This window comes from Cloeon dipterum, chromosome 4 (assembly GCF_949628265.1).
Source record: "Cloeon dipterum chromosome 4, ieCloDipt1.1, whole genome shotgun sequence".
Classification (NCBI taxonomy): domain Eukaryota; kingdom Metazoa; phylum Arthropoda; class Insecta; order Ephemeroptera; family Baetidae; genus Cloeon; species Cloeon dipterum.
In genome coordinates this window covers 2,228,391-2,250,442 of record NC_088789.1, presented here as the reverse complement: position 1 = coordinate 2,250,442, position 22,052 = coordinate 2,228,391, and the positions used below count along the sequence as shown (strand labels likewise).

Sequence of the window (22,052 nt, the reverse complement as noted above, 5' to 3'; positions counted from 1 at the left end):
ACTTGTGTGGATAAGAAGGAAGCTTGTTGCTGTGAATATTGATGAGAAGGCGGGACCGACACGTAGAATAAGGAGGGAACAGCTGATGCCTCTTTTGTACGCGTCAAATATTTAGACAATTGAGAATTAAAGGGCCAGAGTTCGTTGCATTATGTAAAACACATTCACTCGTGATGGAATTCCGAAATGAACGAACGGTTAATTCATTTTCACCCACATCCAGCTCAAAAAATTGCGTTATCACGGACGTGGATCGCGCAGCACCCGCAACTCTGCGGGTGGATCGACCGCATGCAGCTCAAATTCAGAGCGGAGAAAAAGAAGAGAATGGGGCGCCAGGGAGACAACAGGCAGACAGGCGGCCGTCTCGAAAGATTCGGTCTCGGATAGAAGAGAGCGAGTAGGACAGCAGACGGTGGTGGCCCATTTCACCGCAAAAGAATGCTTTTATTTCAGCACGATTTAATTTTGGTCTGCCGCGTCGGCCGACGCGAAAATCTGCACGAACTAAAGCGAGAGAGCGAGCGAGCGAGCGAGAGCTCACGGCTGCTCGGAAAAAATGAGAAAAATCAATTAGTGGGCACCACCTGTATGTTGGTCGTGAACAATGCTTTTCCACGCGCACGTGAACGAGGCCGAAAAATCACTCATTTAATCGCAGCACGCTATTTGAGGCGGCTTGAATCACGCAGACGGTAGGAAATAAAACGAATGAGATAGGTGCATGAGCCGCACGAACCTGAGATTGCACTGAAGATGTGACTGGGCAGTGTGAAAATTAAGACGCTTAATATACCCCTTGACAAACTCTTTCGAAAGTGGTTTGTCCCCAATAAATGGAAATCGTTTATTGCTGTTTATAATGAAAGGTAAAATCAGTTTTCATCCATGGAGGATTGAGTAAACATTCGAGTCATTTGTCGAATGTCTTAAAGCTCATTCCGTATTCAAGTAACAATGCTTCTTCTCTGACTGTCACATTCAATATTTATCTTGATTATGCGTGCTTTGGTTACCACATTTCCAGAGCTTCAGTTTTTCTTGAAATTCATGAAGTTTTCCACAATTTACTTACGAGGTAATGAAGTTGAATAGTTTTCAGTGGTTTTTATTATAGAAATCATCAATAATTTCCTCAGATACATAAGATGTACAATACTGGTGGCTATTGGAGATAAAAATAAACAAAAACAAGGCTCACAAAATTACCTTTCTTTTCTAAAAATCAGCTCTTGCAACATTTTCATGGATCATGAAGTTCTTTAACCTCTACGTCATAATTTCCTCTAACGCTGGTCAATTTTCTACCTGTAATGCAATAATTAACAACACAAAATGAAAGTTAATTGTTGAATCATGATGCCATTAGCCACTTTTGCACATTCTGGTTCTGCTTCACGCAACTGACAAATCGCTAGATGAAAATAGTCTATTAGTTTTTAGCAATTCTGCATAAAATTGCAAATGTTCCGTGCAAATTACTAAATCGAAGCGGTGGCAACCGCAAAACAGGTTCTCAACCTCCTGCAATCCAATTAGACCCGCGTAATTACAGAAAATTCAGCTCATGCAGGGAAATCACATGATTGTGTGTCGAAAATTGCATCAAAACGTGTGCCGCTCCTCTGGATTCATCTACATCCGCGAAAACAGTTACAATTCCTCGCACAGCTGCGAATAAGACGAGAAATGGCACAATTGCGCCGTTTTTTCACTTCCCCACTCGCCATTGAAGCGAACAAAGGTGGGTTCCCTCATTCTCTCGCGGCGCTCTAATGATGATTTCATACGCGAGTGTGCCGCTGATGATGAGCCCGGCTCGCGTAATTTCGCGCGGCGCTGACTGGCAGAGAGGTGATCCTCGCGTCTGATAAGCCCATTCGCGCTCTTTCACCCAATCCATCCGTGCGTCCGTTTTTTCTGGTCCATCGTCAGTCGGCTGGCTGCTGGCGCTGGAAGCGGGCGGAAACTGCGCCACGGAAGCCGCGTTGATGACGATCAACCTTCTCGTCCTGTGCCAGAGTTGCTCTCCGTCCACCAGCTGAGTCGATCGATTTTACCCCTTGCTCCACTTGCGTGTCGGGGCGTGCCGTGAAAAATGACCCTGTTGCGACAGAGATGCTGGATCTCCACCGTGGATATCCACTACTTCGCGCACACCCAGGGCCACGACAACTTGATGGTGAGTCTGCCGCAGAAAACTACGTGTTGAAAATAATATGTACTTAATGAAAGAGTGAACGAACTCTTAAACCAGCAATTGACGTGAGATACAAGTTAAGGGAATTAATCGGTTTACTATCGTTTTGTTCTTTATCGTTTTTGTTTTCATTCTAATGGCATTTATCTCTTTAATAATTAATAATCGAAGTAAAATGTAGATAAACATTCCAAATTGAAGTCCAGGTCGTTTGGCAGAAATTAGAGGCACAGTTTTTGCGTTTAATTGGAGAAAAACACTTGCTTCAGCAATTTTAAATTTAATTTGATGGTTCTGCTGGTAAAAATCCTTCCACAAAAAGGTGGAGACATTTGTAAAAAGTAATAAAAGTCATCTCTGCAGCTTCGGTTTTACAACAGACAAAGAATTCTTGATAACGTTTGTGTTTTGACAAGGTGACATCATTCAAAACACGAACCATATAATTTTCTGTTAGATAATGTTGAAAGAATATAACGGCCCATTTTTGGTCTGCATCAAATGAGTTTCCAAATAAAGAGAAAATTTATTTTATTTGACGATCTAAGGAAATGACACAAATTTAATTCTAAAAGCACATCCCTAGTCCGCTCCACTTTTCATACATTCAGAACTGGAGGATGCTGCGCTCTCGCACAGTTGCATCAAATTAGCTCGCTTCATGTGCGCACGGCCGCGTGAATTTGTCGGTAATCACGCGAGCAGCCGGAGGTCACTCGCGGTGTCCGGCCCCGAGCACATTTGCGTCGAACATGTCCGCCGATGCCACTCTGCTGGTGCACACATGTTGCCGGCGTAAAAAGTGCCCTACTGCTGCGCATATGTAGCGTTACGCGATAATAACCAAATAATAAAATTGAGGGGAGACGTGTCGAGCCGGGATGCAAAAAAAGAAAGCGACGAGCAACCCTTTCTTTTTTAATGAGGGCGGCTGACACCGCTGGCTTGATGTCGCAACAACTCAATTATTTATCGATTGACAATCCATTCCTTTCGGCGATGGCATAATTTGATTGTCGCGCGACGCAAAAATGCCTGGAAATTTTTTTCTCCTGAGATAAGCTTATCTGCGCTCGCATATAGGAGCTCGTAAAGGCGCAGTTTTCGCACAGATATCTTTTCCGTTTTTTATTAATTTTAGATAGCACGTTTTATATTCGCCGTAGATTAGCTGTGTGACGGGTCAGATCAAGGACAACGCCACCTCTTTATTGGCTGACGGCTTCTATTAAAAGATGAATGTATTATTGCATTATGCCCCCTCTATTGTTGTCGTGCTAAGGGAATTAAATGAGTGATGACGTTATCGCTCAGCTAGCTGCTTTCGCCTTTTAAACGGGAATTCCACTTAGCACGCATGTAAATTTTTGCGTTTGTTTACTCGTTGCGTCACTAGCATTCTGCACTCTCTGATTGATTAAATTAAATAAATGCCTCTCTCATAAAATATACACGCTGGTTGACGAGACATAATAACTTTTAGATAATCTGTTGACACTTTAATGCGGAGATTAGATTGGGATTGTTTAATTTCTTCATCCCTATGCTATACTTGATGAGGAAGTGGTTTATTACCAGACGATTTAAGTGACGAATAGCAGTTGAAAAGAAAATCTTAAGTAATCACGAAAAATTTGTAAAAACAGTATAAAAATTAATTCCCCTGCAAAACCAATTAATTATAAAATGGTGAATTTTATCTTTTAAGTTCCAGCTGCATGATCAGATCCCAATCAAAATATATTTCACTCTATAAGAGCTTGAAAATAATTTAAACATTCCTGCATTAGCACCAAATTGGTTTGATGACACGATCAAAATTCAAAAGTCATGTTTGACATTCATGACGACCTCATTAAAAGTCATCGCATAGAGGGGGAGCATTTTATTCCCGTGGAAATTAATCAGAAACCTCAGCAGCAACCAGCAAAAACAGGCTGCACGGAAACAGTCAGCAGAGATAATATATGATCGCGTTCCCCCTATAGCTGCGCGTTTCACCATAAAGTCCCTCTGACTGACATGAGTCTGTCTGTGTGTGTAGCTGGCGTCCAAATTGACTCTGGCGTGCTCGCTCACGCTCGTGCGGCGGAAATATCGAGTCTCGCGTGCGATACTGTATTTAGCAGAAGAGGCGACGCGCACATTGCCATAAGCAGACGGCCGTTATTGAGTCTTAAAAAGCAGAGGCAGCGGGTGCAAAAGGCTGGCTACGTGCTCCGCACACACCAGCACGAAAGAAAGGGTTGCATAATAAGTTGCTTCTTTGTCAGCACGGCCGTCCGTCATCCCAATAAAAAAAAGAAGTCTCGACCTTCAACCATTGAGGTTTTTTCGCAGAACCAAAACACGTGCGTGGAGGAATTCGGTGCAATGGTTTTTTGGTCACTGCGAGTATGCAAACAAATACGGGGGCAGAAAAGGAGTGTTGTTTGTTTGTGCAAAACCAGGGTTATAAATAGTTTGGCGGTGCTTGCGCACTAGGTGGGGCCTGAAATGAAGAATGAAGTGTTAAACTCGCAAGGTTGTTTGACAATTTGCCAGAGCCTTTGAAAGTGTCACTCTATGTCGTTGGCCAGAGTGGAAATATTAAATAAAAATTGCGCAAACAGCGTCTCATTTGTTGGCGGACGGTTGTGAAAGAAATTTCGCTGAGCAAAATTGAAGTTCAGTGCCTCCTCTTGCACCAGGAAATTCGTACATTTGGCGTGCCGAGAATAACTGAAGCGGCAGCAGTCACTCGCTCGATCCTCGGTTCAAGAGTGTCGCTCATTACACTGTGCGCAGTTATGGAAATGTGATTTGCTCGCGAGTATCGCGTTGCCCGCGCGGCCACTCACATTTCTCAGATGTCAAACGGCGTCGCAGCTCCGAGAGAGTGAAACGAAATATTTCCCTGCTCTTTCAATTTAATTTAATCTATAGACGGCGATCACGGCTCATGCAAAGAGCAAATATGTGCAGAGTCGCTTTGTAAACAGAGCGCGGCGCTTTTTCGGTCTCACCGCGCGCGCGGAGAGGGCGTATTTACAAGCCTTGCAGCAACCGATCATGAAATTAGGCGGTGATTCACACAAGTCGCTGCATGAAGTCATCAGACGGTTTGGCACTCGTCGCACGAGACAATTGGAAATGCGGACAGCAATGCCATCGGCTGTTTGTTTTCATTTATTTACATTGGCGAGCAATCACATCACATCGCATAGCAGCGCCGGGCATCGTCCGCGTTGCGCCCCTTTCAATGGCACATAAGGAAGTCGTAAAAAGTTGAACACCGGCTCTATAGAACAAATAAAAATAATATTTCATATAATTTATAACCCTCCCGAACCTTTATAAAAGTTTTAAAACTCGAGAAAGATAAAATTGAGCCGCAGAAACTCTTTTCCAATAACTTTCTTCGATATTCATTCCTACTTCTTTTGTATAAACGACTTTATAACGCTGCAAAGTTTCACATTCAATCGCATTTTGCACGAATCGCTAAACTTCAGGCCATTTCCTTTCGGTATATCAAATATTAACCCATTTCGAGCGTCAGAAAAAGGGAGGAAGCAAGCGAGCCAAAAAGCGGCTTTTTGCCCGCGTGTGACACAAAAATCCATATTATAACATTCCTTTTCCTTCTCAGCCTCTCGAGCCTGCCCCAGCTCTTATTTACTAAATCTCGCACGGGCGCATTTTTTAGTGTCGCTCTTTTGGACGGGCGCCCGCCCAGATTCGCAGCCAAAGCCCGTCGGCCGTGTCCATTCCGCCCGAATTAATTTTTATCAGCGGCCGACGCATTCCGACCGGCGAATTTGTGGTCTCGCGTGTGAGTAGTGTTTTCATTCTCTTACGATTTGTCAGCGAAGCCGCAAATTGCCGTGAATTTCTCTGTGGTCTCAATAAATTGTTTATTCGGAATGAAAAACTATCTAAAACATTCCTTTTTAATGAAGTAATTTATTAAGTGATTTAAAATGCATCAACACATAAGGCGAAAATTTAAAGTTAAATTGTTGGATGCAATGAACAATTTGTTTAACTAATTGCAATAGTAAAAAGAGGACCAAATTCGAATTTTTTAAATTTTCTCCAAAGTTTGCAGCGCTTGACCCCATTTTCTTGGCAGATTTCGATTCCTCTCGTCGAGATCTGTTCAAAAGCGTATGAAACCTTTTTAGGTAGACTCTTTGTTGTGAAATAAAATGAGATTTCAAGTAAGGAGACAGTCCTCACCATTAGCTAACTTTTCAGCCACTTTCCTCAAAACTTTTTATACAGTCAATATTTTGGCTTCAACTGAATCCTAAGGGGTGAGTTCATGCATTGACAACATGCATTTTCCAGGATTTTGTAGTATCAATCCTCTTTAAAAGATTGTCCTGCTGTTATTAATCAATGACAGATTAGCATTTTATAAAAAGTTTAAAATTTGCATCACAGAGAAGAACACCTGCATATAAAATTAACAAAGTAGAACATCGATCAGCTTCAATCTTCATTTGAGAGGGCCAATGGAAAGAAAGAGACAGCAATAATTTTTCGCAAAACTACCGACTCGTCTGTCAAAGGCCCAGCCGGAAAATGTTTAGAATTCGCGAGAGCAAGAAGACAAAGGGCCAGACGGGCAAAATGCTCCTTTTCTTTCTCTCTCGACTTGTAAAATCCGAGTGGAGAGCCGCCGCTTACTCATATCGATCACAAGGCCAGCGTGCGATGCCCTAGTTCGAGATTTCCATACTCACCACCCGCCCACCATATATACCATGCGCATTGCCTCTCGTCTTTTGTGTTCCGCCGGAGTTTGCAACTTCTTTGAAAAGACGAGCGGTCGTAAATTTGAGAACGAAATATTTCTTCTTTGTAAGCAGGAAGGCGGTAATTAAAAGACCAGTTCTTTACACCGGCTTGTTTAGTTTTATAATTAAAGACAATTGCGTTTCCAATGGAAATGGAATGTGCTTGGAAAGTGGAGCAAGGCATTTTCGTGGTGCTTTGATAACAATGATCAGATAATCATTTGCAACCTCCTCCGATTTCACACAATAACAAATGTTTATCCACGCGATTTGAAGCTCAAACGCTTCCTGAACGACGTGCGACTCTAGTGGGAATTGTTATGTTTATGCACGTTTGTACTGTTGCACAATTGAAGCGCGAGACAATGCTGCGAAAAATGGCTCCATTCACACATCTTGTGTGTGTGCAACGCGTGCTGGCTGGGTGATTCTTTTTATTACTCGGACGGGAGAACGACGACGACGACGACTCCATTAAAGCCGGCTAATTCGTTTTCCCAAGCAGTGAACGCGTTTCGGTTAGACAAAGAGTGAAATTTACTGTCAGCCTGCCAGAATTAAGAGTTGCCATTCGCGTCGGAATTAATTCGTTTTAGTCTGGGGGAGAACGGTTGGATCCCATACGCTTGCGGGCCTAATCCCAGAAAACATTATTGAAAATATACATAGAGAGCGCGGAGAGGCACCAGCGCAACGCAAATCGCGTTTGCTATATGTGCTAGCTGTGCATGCGAGCGCCTCTTAAATTCGTTTTCACCTCGGGGCAGTGAAAGAATCCGAAATATAATTTTTAAACTCAATCAAATAAAAAATTATACGCTTGAGATGTAAATTTTTTCAATAATTTAATCAGTTGTACTACCATTTCCAACAGCTTTGATAGATATACCAAAATTACTTAAGTTTTTCGTAATTTAGAATTTCCGGAGATGAAATACCAAATTGATTATTTCATAATTACGTTTCAAATTGACGTAGAATTACGTGAAAGATTTTAAAGTACATAATGAACGTTAGGAAATAATGTTTTAATGTATTTTGAAAATTTCTGCATATTAGAGCGCAGTCGGAAATTTTAAATTAGCGTTAAAATGATAGAAAAAGGAGAAACCATTAAAATTTGACGTCTTCATTGCTCTTAACTATCGAAATTAATACCAAACAATCGGCAAGGACCAATAATCTGGGAAACAGCAGTGGCGTGTCCCTTAATCTATACCTGCCCTTACACAACATTGATGACATTACGATGCACTGGTTGCTCTCTTCGTCTTGTGTCTTGATTATATTTCTGATTCCTGAAATTCAACGGTTCCAGATGTTTTGCTCACTTTGGAAACAAAAATTGTCCCTGTAAACAAACTGAAATTAGCACCAGGCACGCTGGATCGATTTGGGCACGTTCCAACCGCAGATGACCTTTTCTCGCTGCACGCATTATCAGTTTTGTTGACAAAGCGTGGAAGCCATACAGACGGCGTGTCTCGGTGGCGGCGGCGGCGGCTGCGACGCGCCATTTCGCACTTCCCCGGTCGTTCTCGCGTCGTTTTCGGAGAACAAGCGCAGAAGAGGTGGCGCGTCCTCGGTGCCGGCAAAATGCCGCCGCGGCTTCCCCGGCAGGCGCACTCGCCCGCCGAACACGGACCGCTGGAAACCGTCGGGCGTGCGTGGGCCGCGTGCGTGCATGCACGGCGACGACACCTCGGCCGCCGACGTCGACGACACCAGGCCTAAAGTGTCGAGCGGGGGTGTCAGGGCGCGTTCGGCGGGCCACCCACGCAGCAGGGGCCCGGCCATGGTGTCGGCGGGCCGCGGACACCGACGCCTGCTGCTCGACGAGGCGGCCAGGATCGTCATCTACGTAGTCGTGAGTACCTGACCCTGTATGCAACCTGCCCGACGCAAACACCAATTCGCTGATGTGTACCGGGTTCGTGCTCCGGGCTGCCCGCCGAGCTTCTCCATATATTGATTTTCAAGCGCGCTCGCCACCCGCTCTGCGCTGAATATTTCAGCTTTTCGGCCGTAAATCTCGGTGGCTGCTCGTGCATGCCAGCCGCACGGACAAATTTTGATTGAGTAATGGTCGGGTCTCGTCGAGCAAAGGGTTAAAAGGTCGTTTGTCTGGCCTGCCGCCGCCGCTGGCTCGCGTAATTCGATAATTTGAGTTATTCTCATTGCGGCTGACAGTCACCACTATGCCGGCAGTAAAGTCACCGCTTTATTTTCCTTTGATTGTGCAATCAACGCTTTATTACGCTGCACGTTGCCCCCTTTTCGCGTTGTCCATCATCAAAATCGATGCCACAAAACCCTCGAAGCTTTATTTACGCAATCATCGTTACGTGTTTTCATCAAACACTGCAAATTATTTTGGCGTGAAACTCTCATCGGTGGAGAGGGGGCTTTGTTCCCCGCGATTTTAATTGCAAGTCTCACTCGCGCGCGCGGCGAGTTAAGTGCACTGTTATGAAGCGCTCGAGGTATTGATTTTCGGCGCGCGGGATGAGGGCGACCAGCAGCAGGCAACTGCTTTGACCCTCAGTGTGACCTACATCAACCGGGCGAAGCGTATACTTACAACAAAAGCATTGTTTCGATTTGCAATTAGCCTCGGATTCGTGTATTCCCACTCTCGGCCGAGCAATTTAATTAAAAGATGAGAAACCGAGCGAGTTGAAGCAGCATTTCGCGTGACCTGCGAAGCGCGAGGATTAAAAAGCTGCATCGCTCGATTAAGGCGAGCGACAACGTTTAATTACACACATAAAAGGCTGATGTGACATTCACATGAAACCCCGACGCGACGACCATCTCAACTAAACGGCCTGTTTAGTGAATCGAGTTAACCTTCCCAGCCTTGTCAGTATCTGGACGGCATTGCGGCGAATTCCGTGTTTCCTGCGCATTTATATACACACACAATTGCTGTTAATTTATGTCTCTTTTAAAGTAGCTCACGAAATTTAAGGCGTGCGCGACTATTTTTAACGATTGATTCATTGCTGCTACACTCAACGAGAAGGTCCGCATCGATATATCAATACGACATTAGCAATGGAAATTCTTTCTGAAATATGCGTGCAAGCGTTTTCACGAACCAGAGACGGAATTTTCCCAGCACCATTAAAACCATTTAAAACTTTCAATTGGGTTTGTCTTCGTTATTGTTTTCCCTGCTTAACTTATTGCGAGCAGTACAGAGCCGAACACCCGGCCCCTTATTTTAAATGAACGTGTGGCGTGGAAATATCCGATTTCAATAAGTAAATACACTCTCTCAAATGAAGTCCGGTTGGGAGTGAAATTCAATTCTGCTCGGCCCCCCGTTCCATCCCGTAGGGAAAACAAACTCGGCAACTGATTGACGAAGCGGCCGTCTTGGAATGATCTCTCATGTTCGAAAGTCCAGCCCAACAACAAGGGCGTCCATTGTGCACAGGCAATATTCTCGAGCGGATGTCTTGAACGAGACGGCCCCTTATTAAACGCTCGGCAACGACCGGAGAATCGCTCGCTCCTCTAATGAGGCGTGAATCACCGCTCATTAATGCGCGTGCATAATCGAGTATAGGCTTGCCTATGGGCGCAGAGGAATGAAAACTCTCCTGCACGGATGCGTTAGCCAAGGTTAATTGGGGGAGATTTGCAGTCTCGCTAAGATCGGAGGCGCCAAAAGCTATTTTCTTTCTGGGGCTATTCGTAATCGAGTCAAAATAGAGTCTTGCTCGGGCTTGTGCAAGTTGGGAAGCTGTGCCAATAAACACTCAAACAACTTTGTTGCTCTGTACTCCATCAACAGAATTTACTGAATAAATATGGATGTTGTATAAGTCCCGGTTATTATGCAATGAAAGGTCTCTTCGGGAAATTGCCACAGAAAAATATTAAAATCACGTAGCCAACAAAAATTTCCAAGAACATTACATCATATTTGAACCAACTGCAAAGCCATTGAAATGAAAAATTCACTCTCTACATTTTGTCATGAACAAAGCGTTTTATGATTGGGCGCTAACTCGCATTCAAAAGCCACTTTTGCAGTGATGTGAGTTAGTTGTTGACGCACGAAACTCGGCGCGAGTAATGTTTATAGCACGTCGGAGTAACGTGCGTTACACACACACGGGTGCGTGTTTGCGTGAGAAAATGAGCTTATCAGCAGCGGGCAGGCAGCCACCCCGGAGCGACGAGTTGGAGCTCCGCGCGAATCGATTATTTGATTAGCACGCCAATTAGGCGGTGGCTGTCAATTGGGCGCCGAGACCGAGAGACGGCGTCTTACCTGGCCGAGCCCTCCCCTCCGCGAAGGTGGAAAGAGCAGTCGACGAGCGAGGCCAGTCTTATCAAAGCCGAGCTGCGCGCCAGTTCGCTTAAGTCGCTCGCTCGCTCGCGGGGTTACGTGCGACCGAAAGAGAATATTTACTGACTGTGAGTGTGTGTGTGTGTGCGCTGCAATTTGCTATTGATTAGCAAGTATGAGGGAGCGGAGAATCGGCAGCGAGGCTGGCCTCAACTATGTCACCCTCGTGAGTAATTTTTAATAACGCTAAGCCGCAATTTCGCAAACTTTTTACCACGAGCCTCTGTTTTGCATAAATATTTCATCCAACTTTTTCCGTGCGGCGCAGTATTTATTTGACCCGCTTTTTCGGTGTTGAGCCGACACACAAACGTGAATAACGTGTTTCGGGGGGCGAATAATTTTTTCATTAGTCGTCCCATGAAACCGTAGCAATGCCTTTCTGCTTACAGTCTGCATGGATCGATGTTTTCCCCTAATCAAAACATGTGGTTGCGTCACTAAATCCATACATGTTCATTTTTGCTCCGGATCCATATTTAATCTACTAAATTTTAGAAAGAAATTTTGGTTCAAAAAAATGACTGAACTAAACGTAATTTTGCAATGTGGTCTAAATTATTGCCCTTTGTACATCAAACCACACTATTGGATTGTCTTTATTACTGTCGAATGAACTAATTTCAATTACTTCAAGCGGTTTATTAATCTAAAGTTAACTTTAATTAGTTAGATTGGAGATGGATCATACGTTGCGGGATTATTTTATGCTATGAAATGTCAAATACAAGAATCTTTTAAGGGAAAGTCATTGAACCGATTACTCACCTTTTATTAATAATATGATTTGTCTAGATATGGCAAAGTATGGGGCAAAATAACACTTAACTCAAATTTTCGAAATAAGGAAACTGTTACAGAGCATTTCCCAACACTTCTTAATAGTACAAAGAAAAACCACTGCCTTGTAACACAAGCAGCGTGTTGTGTTGTTTCTTCAGTGGGGGATTTCTGTTTTGGCACCGACTCCACAGCATTCCTCTTTATTTCAATCCATTAGCACGACGTCCTTGCCGCGTTGGAAAATCGTCACGTCACAACCTAGTTGAGTGAAAGAGCGAACGAAATTTCATCTGTGAGAACAGGGTGCGGGCAGGTCTTTGAGCTGCGCAGCCACGGCATTCCTCCCTGTGTATTTTTACTCTGCAGGGAGTGATGATATTCGTTCCACTCGCGGTGGAGGGTGCGTTCGGTGGGGGAGGCACAAATAGTTGTGTTGCCTGCTGGACTTTTACCGAGAAGTAGCATAAAGAAAGGCCTTGCTGGGTCCCCTTCGAGCAATAACGCGCGCGCGGCACTTGCGGCCGTCGTTAAAAGAGAGGTCAAAAGCGGCGCTTATCGGCCGGTTCATCTCCCAGTGCACGGTCACTATATACCCGACCGACTTGAAACAGAAGGCCGTTCGGTCGAGTTACTAGAGAGCGCAGAGTAAATATACACAGTCACAATGCTTAATCCAAGCGCCAGCTTTATTTGGAATGTCGAGTGTTATTTTTATCGAGGCGAAGAGTAAAACTTCCTTCAATTGCTTCCAAGCACTTTAATTAAGAAGCTCGTGTGTTTTTAGCAACACGCCATTTCTGATGGCAGTTAATACTTGTTTAGATCCCCGGCTCATCAATCCTATTTTGGCCGCCGCTGGAGTTCCACGAATATTCGAGCAGAATTCCGCGGGGGACGAAGTATGGCGTCTCGTGTTCGCTCCCAAGTGCATGTTCTTTTTATTTCTCTCCGCGCGCGGGCTCTTTTTACGCTTTCCAGTTACATACATTTATACGAGTAGCCCCTCTCCCGGCAAGACTGCTGTGTTGGCGCGGCCAGTCCATGTGAGAGATGTGCCGAGGCCTCTATTTTTAGAAAATCACCGCCCCGTGTGCTGGAAAGAAATTACTCGACTTTTTACCCACATTCCCAGCTCGGCAGACTTTTGGCAGCCGTCAGCCCCTGACTAACTAACGCTCGCCTGACTTATGGTCCATCTCGCGCATCTTGATTAACACGCAGAAGGCGTCGGCGCGTGAGAATGAATATATTGGAAGCGCACACAACCCGTGGCCCCTTCTTGCGAGCGAATTCGGCGCGCGGACATCTTGGGAATGCTGGGTGTTGCAAACAAATAAGATAAAATAAACATGCGATGATAAGAAAAGTTTGTCGAGAGATAACGAGCGGAGCTAACTTATTTGGAAAGGCTGCTGCTTGCTGGCCACGTTGTCTTAATTCGCCCGCCGATCGTGCTTTTGATCGATGTCTGCGCGCTATGGAGGTAATAAACGACGCTGCCTTTCAAAGAGGCCCTCAGGGTTTTTGGATAATAATCGCCCGGTCGCGGTGTGGTTTTGATTTGTGCTGATTGATTAGATTTATTTCCCAAGGGAAGAAGTAAAAGTTGTTTGGTACAGCGCACTCATTGAGTCAAAAAGCCATTGATCTCCACCCTTCCCCCGGCAGGTCGGGGATAATTGCAGCTCTTGCAAAATAGTGGACACTCCTTCTTTTTTTTTCTCAAATAATTGAAAGATTATAAGATTTCCTTGAATTATAAAACACGTAGAGTCAATTAATTTGTTTCAATAATGGGGATTGATGCAGGATGACAACTCAAAATTTTTGAATTGTTGGATGCAATTAGTAGTTGATCGATTAAAAATTTTTTTAATCAAAAAAGGACCTTGCTTAAAGTAAATAATATTCAAATTTTTCAATTTTTCTCCAAAATTTCCAGCGCTCGACCACATTTTCTTGGCAGATTTCGATTTCTTTCATCGAGATCTGTCCAACAGCGTATTCAACCTTTTAGGGAAACTCTTTATTGTGAAATAAAATAGGATTTTAATTAAAGGAGACAGTCCTCACCATTTGAAAAAAGCCATTTTTCTCAAAAATTTAGTTCCATTTTGGTTTCAACTGAATCCCATGGGATGAGTTTATGCATTGGCAACAAGCATTTTCCAGGCTTTTGCACTATCAATCCTCTTTGAAGAGTGTATAGGTCAATTCTAATATCTATATATAGCGTCATATTGTTGATTTATGAAATCTACAATATTGACAGATAAGAGCTGGATTATTTGCTCACCACAGAGAGGAGGTAATTTAAAACTCGTTCAATGCAAATGATATGAATTTTCGCTGACTGCACAAAAAATATCTTTCAACAAAATCAAATATTTGAAAGCCTCAACTAATGGATACTGACATCCAGTTTATCCTGCGGTCGAAGGGCCCAACCGACAGTGCGCTTTCTTATAACTCATTCACTTGTTGTTCTAAATTACGATAAAATTTAATATGCTGGATGTTTCTGGGTCGAAATTCAGCAAACTGTTTAAATATTTTCATTCGATAAACTTGTGTGGGGGTCATAAGGTTCGATCTCGAAAACTGCTCTTATAGTTAAGTCTCCAGCTTGATTGCATTTTTTACAGTTCTCCTGCAGGGACTGCAGGTAGATCGTAAAACGTATTAAATTTCTCTTTGTTATCTTACCGGAGAAGGGTAGGAAGCGTGGGAGTGGAAAGTGCATACATTGCGTCATGAAATACTTCAGCAGAGAGCAAACAATGCGGCAATCGACTCTCTCAGGAAACAGAAAAAAACCATAAGCTATGTACTCTAGCTCCTTTTTAACCCCTTTCCTTATTAGAGAGTAGTTCTGTCAAATATTCGCAAGGAGTATAACGCATCCGACAAAAATAAATCTTTAATGCGTTGAACGCATGTTCCCGTGTTCCGATCAGGCTGTTGTGACTTTTACATCCAGAAATTTCTGGCATTGCATTAGAATTCATGTCATTCCAGTAGAAGTGTTCAGCATTCTAGTCGTCAAGTTTTCGGATGAAATTGCTTGGGTGGGAGCAGGTGATCGTGGAAGGATGTAAAAGTGTCAGTCGCCAGTGCCAAGCTCGTATCTCGTGATCAATCGCTCCCTTTGCTAAAACCATGTTTCAAGGAACGCCGCGCGTCAAACGTTACAAATTACGCAACGTGCAACACATTGAAAGCGTAATAGAAATATTCCAATAATTATTTGCGAACAGTTTTGATGACCATTTTCTCTCTTTGTGTGTTCACAGCCTCCAGAAAATGAGCTTCGCAAGACGAGCGAGCGCAAGTTGTCCGAGCACGAGCTGCGGGTGCAGCGCTCGCTGCAGCGGCTGGACGTGCCCGACTGGTACAAAAACAGCCCGGCGGCGCCGACGGGCTCCTTCCTGCTGAACCGGCGCAGCTCGGCCGGCACCAGCAACAACTCAAAATGGCCTGGCCTCAACTCGAAGACCACCTCGCTGTCGTCGCTGCAGCAGAGTCCCCACCTGCGCAGCAGACACCAGACCCCATCCGCCTCCAGCCCCAGCCCCGTGGTGTCACCCAGCCCCCAGGAGCGGCACTCGTTCACATACGCACCCTTCTCCAGATGGAGCACGTCGCGGCTCAACTCGGCCAGCACGTCGCCTTCCGGCTCCACCAGGTCAAGCTTCCAATACAGACAGCCTTACCTTGGCTGGCGATCACAGGTAAACACAGATGCAATTCCGTAGTTAAAATATTTTTAAATTGAGAATTTTAAATAGAAATGACAGAAACCTATTTTGAATCGCCAGCTGTGCTGCGAAAATCTAAAATGTAATTATTTAAAATAATACTTCTAGTTTAATTAAACAGTGTTTTTTGTTTCATCATGCAAAAATAAATTTTTTAAAATTAAATATTAAAAATAAATTCCATCACAATTATTATTCATTTACCACATATCGTTATAGTGGTATTAGTTTTTGGTTAGTTTGGCATATTTATGTTAAGGCAATGCAAGCATATCTCTCCTGAAATGACAGATTATGACTCTGAGCTTTGAGGAATTCTGTGAAAACAGGTTGACTTTGTTGAGCTCTTGGAACAAATGACGTTGTAGATTATAACATTTCACTAATTGAAGCACCTTGATTCTTTCCAATCAATAAATCTTGCCTCTCAAATAAATTTAAAGTCAAACTAAAAATTTTAAATACTTACAATTCTTTTATTCTTCGCATGCGCATATTTTACTTGAAATATTCTTACCTGGACACTTTTGTAACACAAAAACCAAAAGAATAAATCTACGCAGGGTTGCATTTAGCTTTCCTTTCAATTTTTACTAATATCTTGCGCCAGAAATGAATTTTTCCATTTTCCCCTGTGAAAATCTAACATTTGCGGACGAGTGGTTAAAATTTCCTCTACCGAGCAGATTTTTTCTTTTAAATTGCCATTTTCTGCCTCTAAAAATATTCCAAGTTGAGGTCATGATTAGAAAAATTACTGGAATTTCTGAGCTGCAAACATTGCCTGCGAGAAGTTGGAAAAATTGAAAAAAGCAGGGCTAACCAGTGCACTGCATTAAAAAAATTCTGGTTTTTTGCAACCTTGAAAATACGAGCAAAGGTTTAAAGTCTGAAAATAGTTTATGGCTTTTATTACATTAATGGATGGGTGTCTAGAGTGTAAAAATGAGGCCTTAGGGGCCAAACAGGTTCTGTCCAGTATGAGAAAATTATCTCTTAATGCCACCCATCCATTATTTTTAACTCATAAATGACGTGAAAAAAGCTTGACAGAATTATATCACATATTATGGGCCTCTTATTATCACGAATACCTTTTTCTCTGGGTCGGCTTAAATTATTGGGAACATTTTAAACATGTTTGAATTATTAATGATTATTCAAAAATCTTGATTTAAATTGTTATAAAAAATTAATTTTCTCATTATGTATAGTTACCAATATTCACTCTCCAAATTCTTTGTATTATTAATTTGGTGACGATTTTCAGGAAAAGTTGCTGGCCAACAACACCCCCACGTACTACCGTTCCCCAGCAGAGCGGCTGGCGGCGACAACCACCAAGCCGCCGCTGCCGAACCCCGCCTTCAGCATCCAGCCTCCGCACGCAGCGAACGCGGCACCGACGTCGACGCCGCAGACGACGCCCAACAACGCCGAGGTCCGATCTTCCATCAAAGAAGTGACCAGCGCCATCGTGCACTACGTCAACGAGAAGAATTTGTCGCCGGCGCGGCCGGGTAGGTCGCCGTCGCCGCGCGGCAGCAAAACGCGGCTGTGGGTTGAGTCGTCGTTCGTGGGCAGCAGACCCATCGACCAGCCCGAGACGCCCAGCATGCCCGACGAGACGCCGGGCTGCGCGCAGCCGGAGCGCATGCAGACCGGCGGCGTCATCATCAACCACGCCAACGGCAGGCTGAGCAATGGTGAGTATTTGCTGGCGTGACGAGGACTGACACAGGATTTAATATATACACGCCTGGCCAAACGTAGAAATCACGAGTTTGGCACGGCGCTCATTTCGTAACCCGGCAGTAAATTTAAAGTAATTCACTCTTCAGAAGTGCTGTGTAAATCGTTTGTGAATAGTAATCTTAAAGCCCATGCAAATCTGCAAGTTTGCACAAATTCAGAGTTTCTCGACCCTCTCCCCTCACCTCTCTCTTTTGTTTTTCGAGTCTCTATAGAAAGGCTCCACACTCCTCAGCAGTTGTTTTTTCTCTCTTTTCACCGATTCGATTCTTACTGCTTGTGCTAATGTGACAATAATTGAATCACACACACATACACACACGCTAGGAGAAACCGCTCCTGTAGCGAGTGCTTTTGTTTTGATTTCTTAATTTTTTCCTAATTCACTGTACGTCGTGCTCCCCCTGATCCCCCTGCCACCCCCCGACGGCACGAGCATCACTGACCTTGTCTGTGCAAGTTCTAGGCGTCGTGATGCGAGATAGGCGTAGGGTGCGGCGCGGGCTCTGGAGCCGCTGCATTAGGTCAAATAAGTGACTTTTTCCGGTGCAGTGGCCGCCCCGCCGCTTGCCAATTAGATTGAGTGACCCCGTCCAGGCCGAATATTCTTCAAAATTGAGACGCAGGTCGACTCGGGTCTCAGGCTTGGTGGGTCGTCGTCGTGGCCGCGAACGGGGCCTGGCCCCCTGGTCCAAAACGGGGCCGAGCCACCCTCGTCGGCCGTCGGCGGCTGCCACTCCGGACCCAAGTGTCCCTTACTTATATAGCTAGACTAATAAATATAATTGCCCTACTTAAGTTGACTGTTGGCTGAACCCTAGTCTGAGTCCCCCTGTCCGTTTCAGCCAACTGGCCCCCGTAGACTGTAACTTTTGGTAATGTTAGCTCGGCTTTTGTTGGCCGGCGTTTTCAATTTTATCTTGCGATACAGATAATCATTGAGAGTGCTCGCGAAACGAGGCAAATCCAACGTCTTCCATTGTTATTCCGTGTATTCATTTCAATTTTGAGTTGAATGTAACACCCTTTAATTACTGTTTTATAAGTTGAGCATGATGTGTGCTGTCCATACCGATCTGTACTGTGTATTTTCGATTTTTAGTTCAGTTTAACCGTGAGATGGCGAGAAAATAATGCACATTCACTGTACCCGCTATTGCAGATTTATCTTTTCTTTGGATGATGAGCTACTTTTGATTTATTTGACCTGTGTTACTGTTTTGGCATGTACATTATTGTTAATTTGGAGTCTCCGCGTAACGATTCAATTATTTCTTAGCTGAGAGATAAAAATACCTATGTGCATAATTATCAACACACACACACTAACCATTTTGAAATGTAAGCGTGCTAATGATTATTTTATCACTTATTAATTTAATCCTCTGTCAAATGTGTACATAAAATAAAAGTGACGATTATTTTCATTTAACCCTTTGAGTTTTGTTTTCTCCTTTGCTCCTAGCATGACCCGTAATTGATGTTGTTGTTTTTATTATTTTTGGCATCTGTGTGTCTTCATTTTTAATAGTTTAGCAGAACACATTTTTTCTATCTGACACGAAACAACATTATTTCCATTGAACACACGAATAATATCGAATTGAATCAAAGGCTGTAAAATGATACAGTTTTGTTGTTTTATAGCGACGTGGCGCAACCCGTTTTTTTAATCTCTCACAATAAAAAATCAGCAGACCGCGGTAAGTCGATATTGCAAGTCGAAAGGCCAGTCGACTAACAACAGGCCTCACAGCATGACAGTTTGCAGACTAACCAAACCCAGTTACAAAAAAAAAGAAATTTTGCAGCCAGTTTATTTTAACCAACAACGTAACGACTAAATTTTAATGCACAAGAAGGAAAGACCTATAATTTAAATTTAAATCCTTCCCTCCACCGTAAAACGAGTTTTTAATTTTGACTTGGTATTTTATTATTTGCGCAACCCATTAGCAAACAGTGCATTATTTTTGTATAATTTTGATCCCAGCCGCTTTTACGACCTAGCCATTAAAGTATTAAAAGAGTTCCCCTGCGTATGCCAAGAGTAAAGCTCTGCGTGCAAACAAGAATGCGCGCAACTACAAATCTGGCGCTCGCTTTGCAGCCGAGGACGAGGAGGAGCCCAAGGTCGTCGTCACGCCCTCGCCAGAGTTCAAACCGTGTTTGCCGCCGAGCAAAATGACCAGCAAGTACCAGCAGTACATCAACATCAACTTCAACATCGAGCCGTCGACGTGCGAGGACAACGCGTCCGACGTGTCCGACGTCGAGCTGGAGCCGCTGCTGGGTCCGCCGGGCAAGCCCAAGCTGCAGGACGAGTTGAAGGAGCTCCTGGAGAACTTCGGCAACTCGTCCGCCAGCCCGCCGTCGGCCACGATCGAGGACGTGCTCGACTCGCTGCTCGGCCTGCCGACCGCCTCGCGGTCGCCCTCGCCGGTCATCTCGCCGGGAAACTCGATGACCCTGCTCAACAGCGCCGGCAGACACCGTGACCAGAACGACGCTGCCGACCAAGGTAGGAGATCAGTGTAAGTCCGTGTCTTCTTCCTAGTAACCGCTTCCAACGGGTGACCACCGCCGGACTCGATTCGCGGGAAACCTGGCGTCTGCAACAATAGTTAAAAATTCGATTCAGTGAGGATTTGTAACATTCAATTTTCGATTGGAAGGATTGAAAGATGAAAGAGCGTTTCGTTCCGGGGACGCGTTTTTTCAAGTAAAAAACTAAATTTGACCAGTAGGTGAATTAAAAAAAATAAAACCAAACACTTTAAAATAGCGCGGAATTTGGGCGGCTGCGGCAATTGGACCTAAAACACGCAAAATTTTACGGCGAGTATGAAAAACTTTGGTTTTTATCGCTACGACCCATAGCAGCTGAGATATGAATTTTAAAAGTCCAAAACACGAAATTTGTGACATTTCAAACTTTTGTTTTCGGGGCCCAGGCGGGACCCTATGGGCCGGACAGTGCTGATTTTAGATGCCCTTTTGTAAGGAGCGTCCGTCCATATGCGGTTTTCCAAAATCGGATCATTTTTCGAATTTTTATGATTTTTTCAGCTTATTTTTCCGAAAAAGTCCAAATTTTCCAATAATCGTTTTATTTTCTATTTAAATTCGGCCGTATGTCCGATAATCGACCACGACCCCTCATCGGACAGGTCTTTGATTGGACTTTAAATTGGGATACCCAAACGACCTTTTTCAGGGTATCCCGACCTGAGATCCGTTCCCAGGCTGGTTTTTAATGCTTTTTTAGTACTTCCGAGCACGTTTGGCGATACTCGGCGGCAATTCTTGCTTGTCACCGACTTTCCTTCGGTTGCGTGACCTGAGGAATGTCGCTCCTTCGACGGACCCAAGGGGTGGAAACCACTTGTTTCAATGATTAAAACACGCATTAAAAGAGTAATCATTTTTAAAGGTCTCTCTTATCTTTCAATCAATTCAACAGCAAAGATGCAACCGGCTGCACTCGGTTGAGGTGCAGGTTGCATACACGGGCAACGCCAGGCGTTCTTTCCGACCGCGTCTTTCGGTGTGCCCCCGAGCTGCGTGCCGACCCTCTCGGCACGTGGCTAGCTCGTTTCCTAGTTTTTAGTTCCTCTGTGGATGAAACACGTGAAAACAGAGACACGACAGACAACAGACCAAAATAATTATTAGTAAAGAGTAGCCTGTGATTTGTGCCGACCTGCGTATTATGTATTTTGGCCACAATGGAACCATCAAGTAGCTTTGAATCTCTATCACGCACGCGCCAGCAATCTTTCAGCACCAGTTTTCCTCTTGTTGCCACTACTTTTGTTTTGATGAGAAGCGTTCTTTGAGCAGTCCAATTTCATTTGCGGCAGAAAGATATTATGTCTCGTCTCCTGACCTCTATATTATATTCCAGCTGATTGTCGTGTGTGTTGCGCTGTTGGCCTGTTTTGCCTTTGCTAAGCTCTCTTTTGCCGACGTTATTTGACAGTACAGAAGCAGCAGCGTCGCCGGCCGCAGACAGTGACCAGCGGCAGCAGCAGCAGCGCAAGGAGCAGCGCCGGATGCACAAGGAGCGCATCTTACAGGTAGCCGCTGTCTCGGGACACCAACCGGCCGCGCTCAAATTCAACTCGGCCACCATGACTGCCGCCGCCGCTGGCATTCACTGGGGGTGAGATTTCGCGAAAGCGGAACTAACCGCGATAGCAAAATGAGATGTCTGCAAAGTAAAAATACTAAAACTTAAAAGGATGTGAGCAGTTAATTACAGAGTTATTTTGAACAGCAAAATTAGAGTTTGTAATAAATATATTAAAGTTTTTGGTTAGAGGGATGATACGAGTTTTGGAGCGTATCAAAATAAGATGTGCCAAAATAAATCTCTTTAAAGGATTAAAGAGCTTTTGCCAAATTAATGT

At 44.2% G+C, this 22,052-nt stretch overlaps 1 protein-coding gene across 1 annotated transcript in view; it reads left to right on the top strand.

Annotated features, from left to right (window-relative positions):
* Positions 1–22,052, top strand: part of LOC135944001 (uncharacterized) — a 46,620-nt gene that overhangs the window by 20,335 nt on the left and 4,233 nt on the right. Inside the window, exons 4-6 of the mRNA XM_065490674.1 lie at positions 15,424–15,861; positions 17,159–17,594; positions 19,751–20,161. Coding sequence (XP_065346746.1) covers positions 15,424–15,861; positions 17,159–17,594; positions 19,751–20,161 — 1,285 coding nt within the window. The remainder of the gene's footprint in view (positions 1–15,423; positions 15,862–17,158; positions 17,595–19,750; positions 20,162–22,052) is intronic.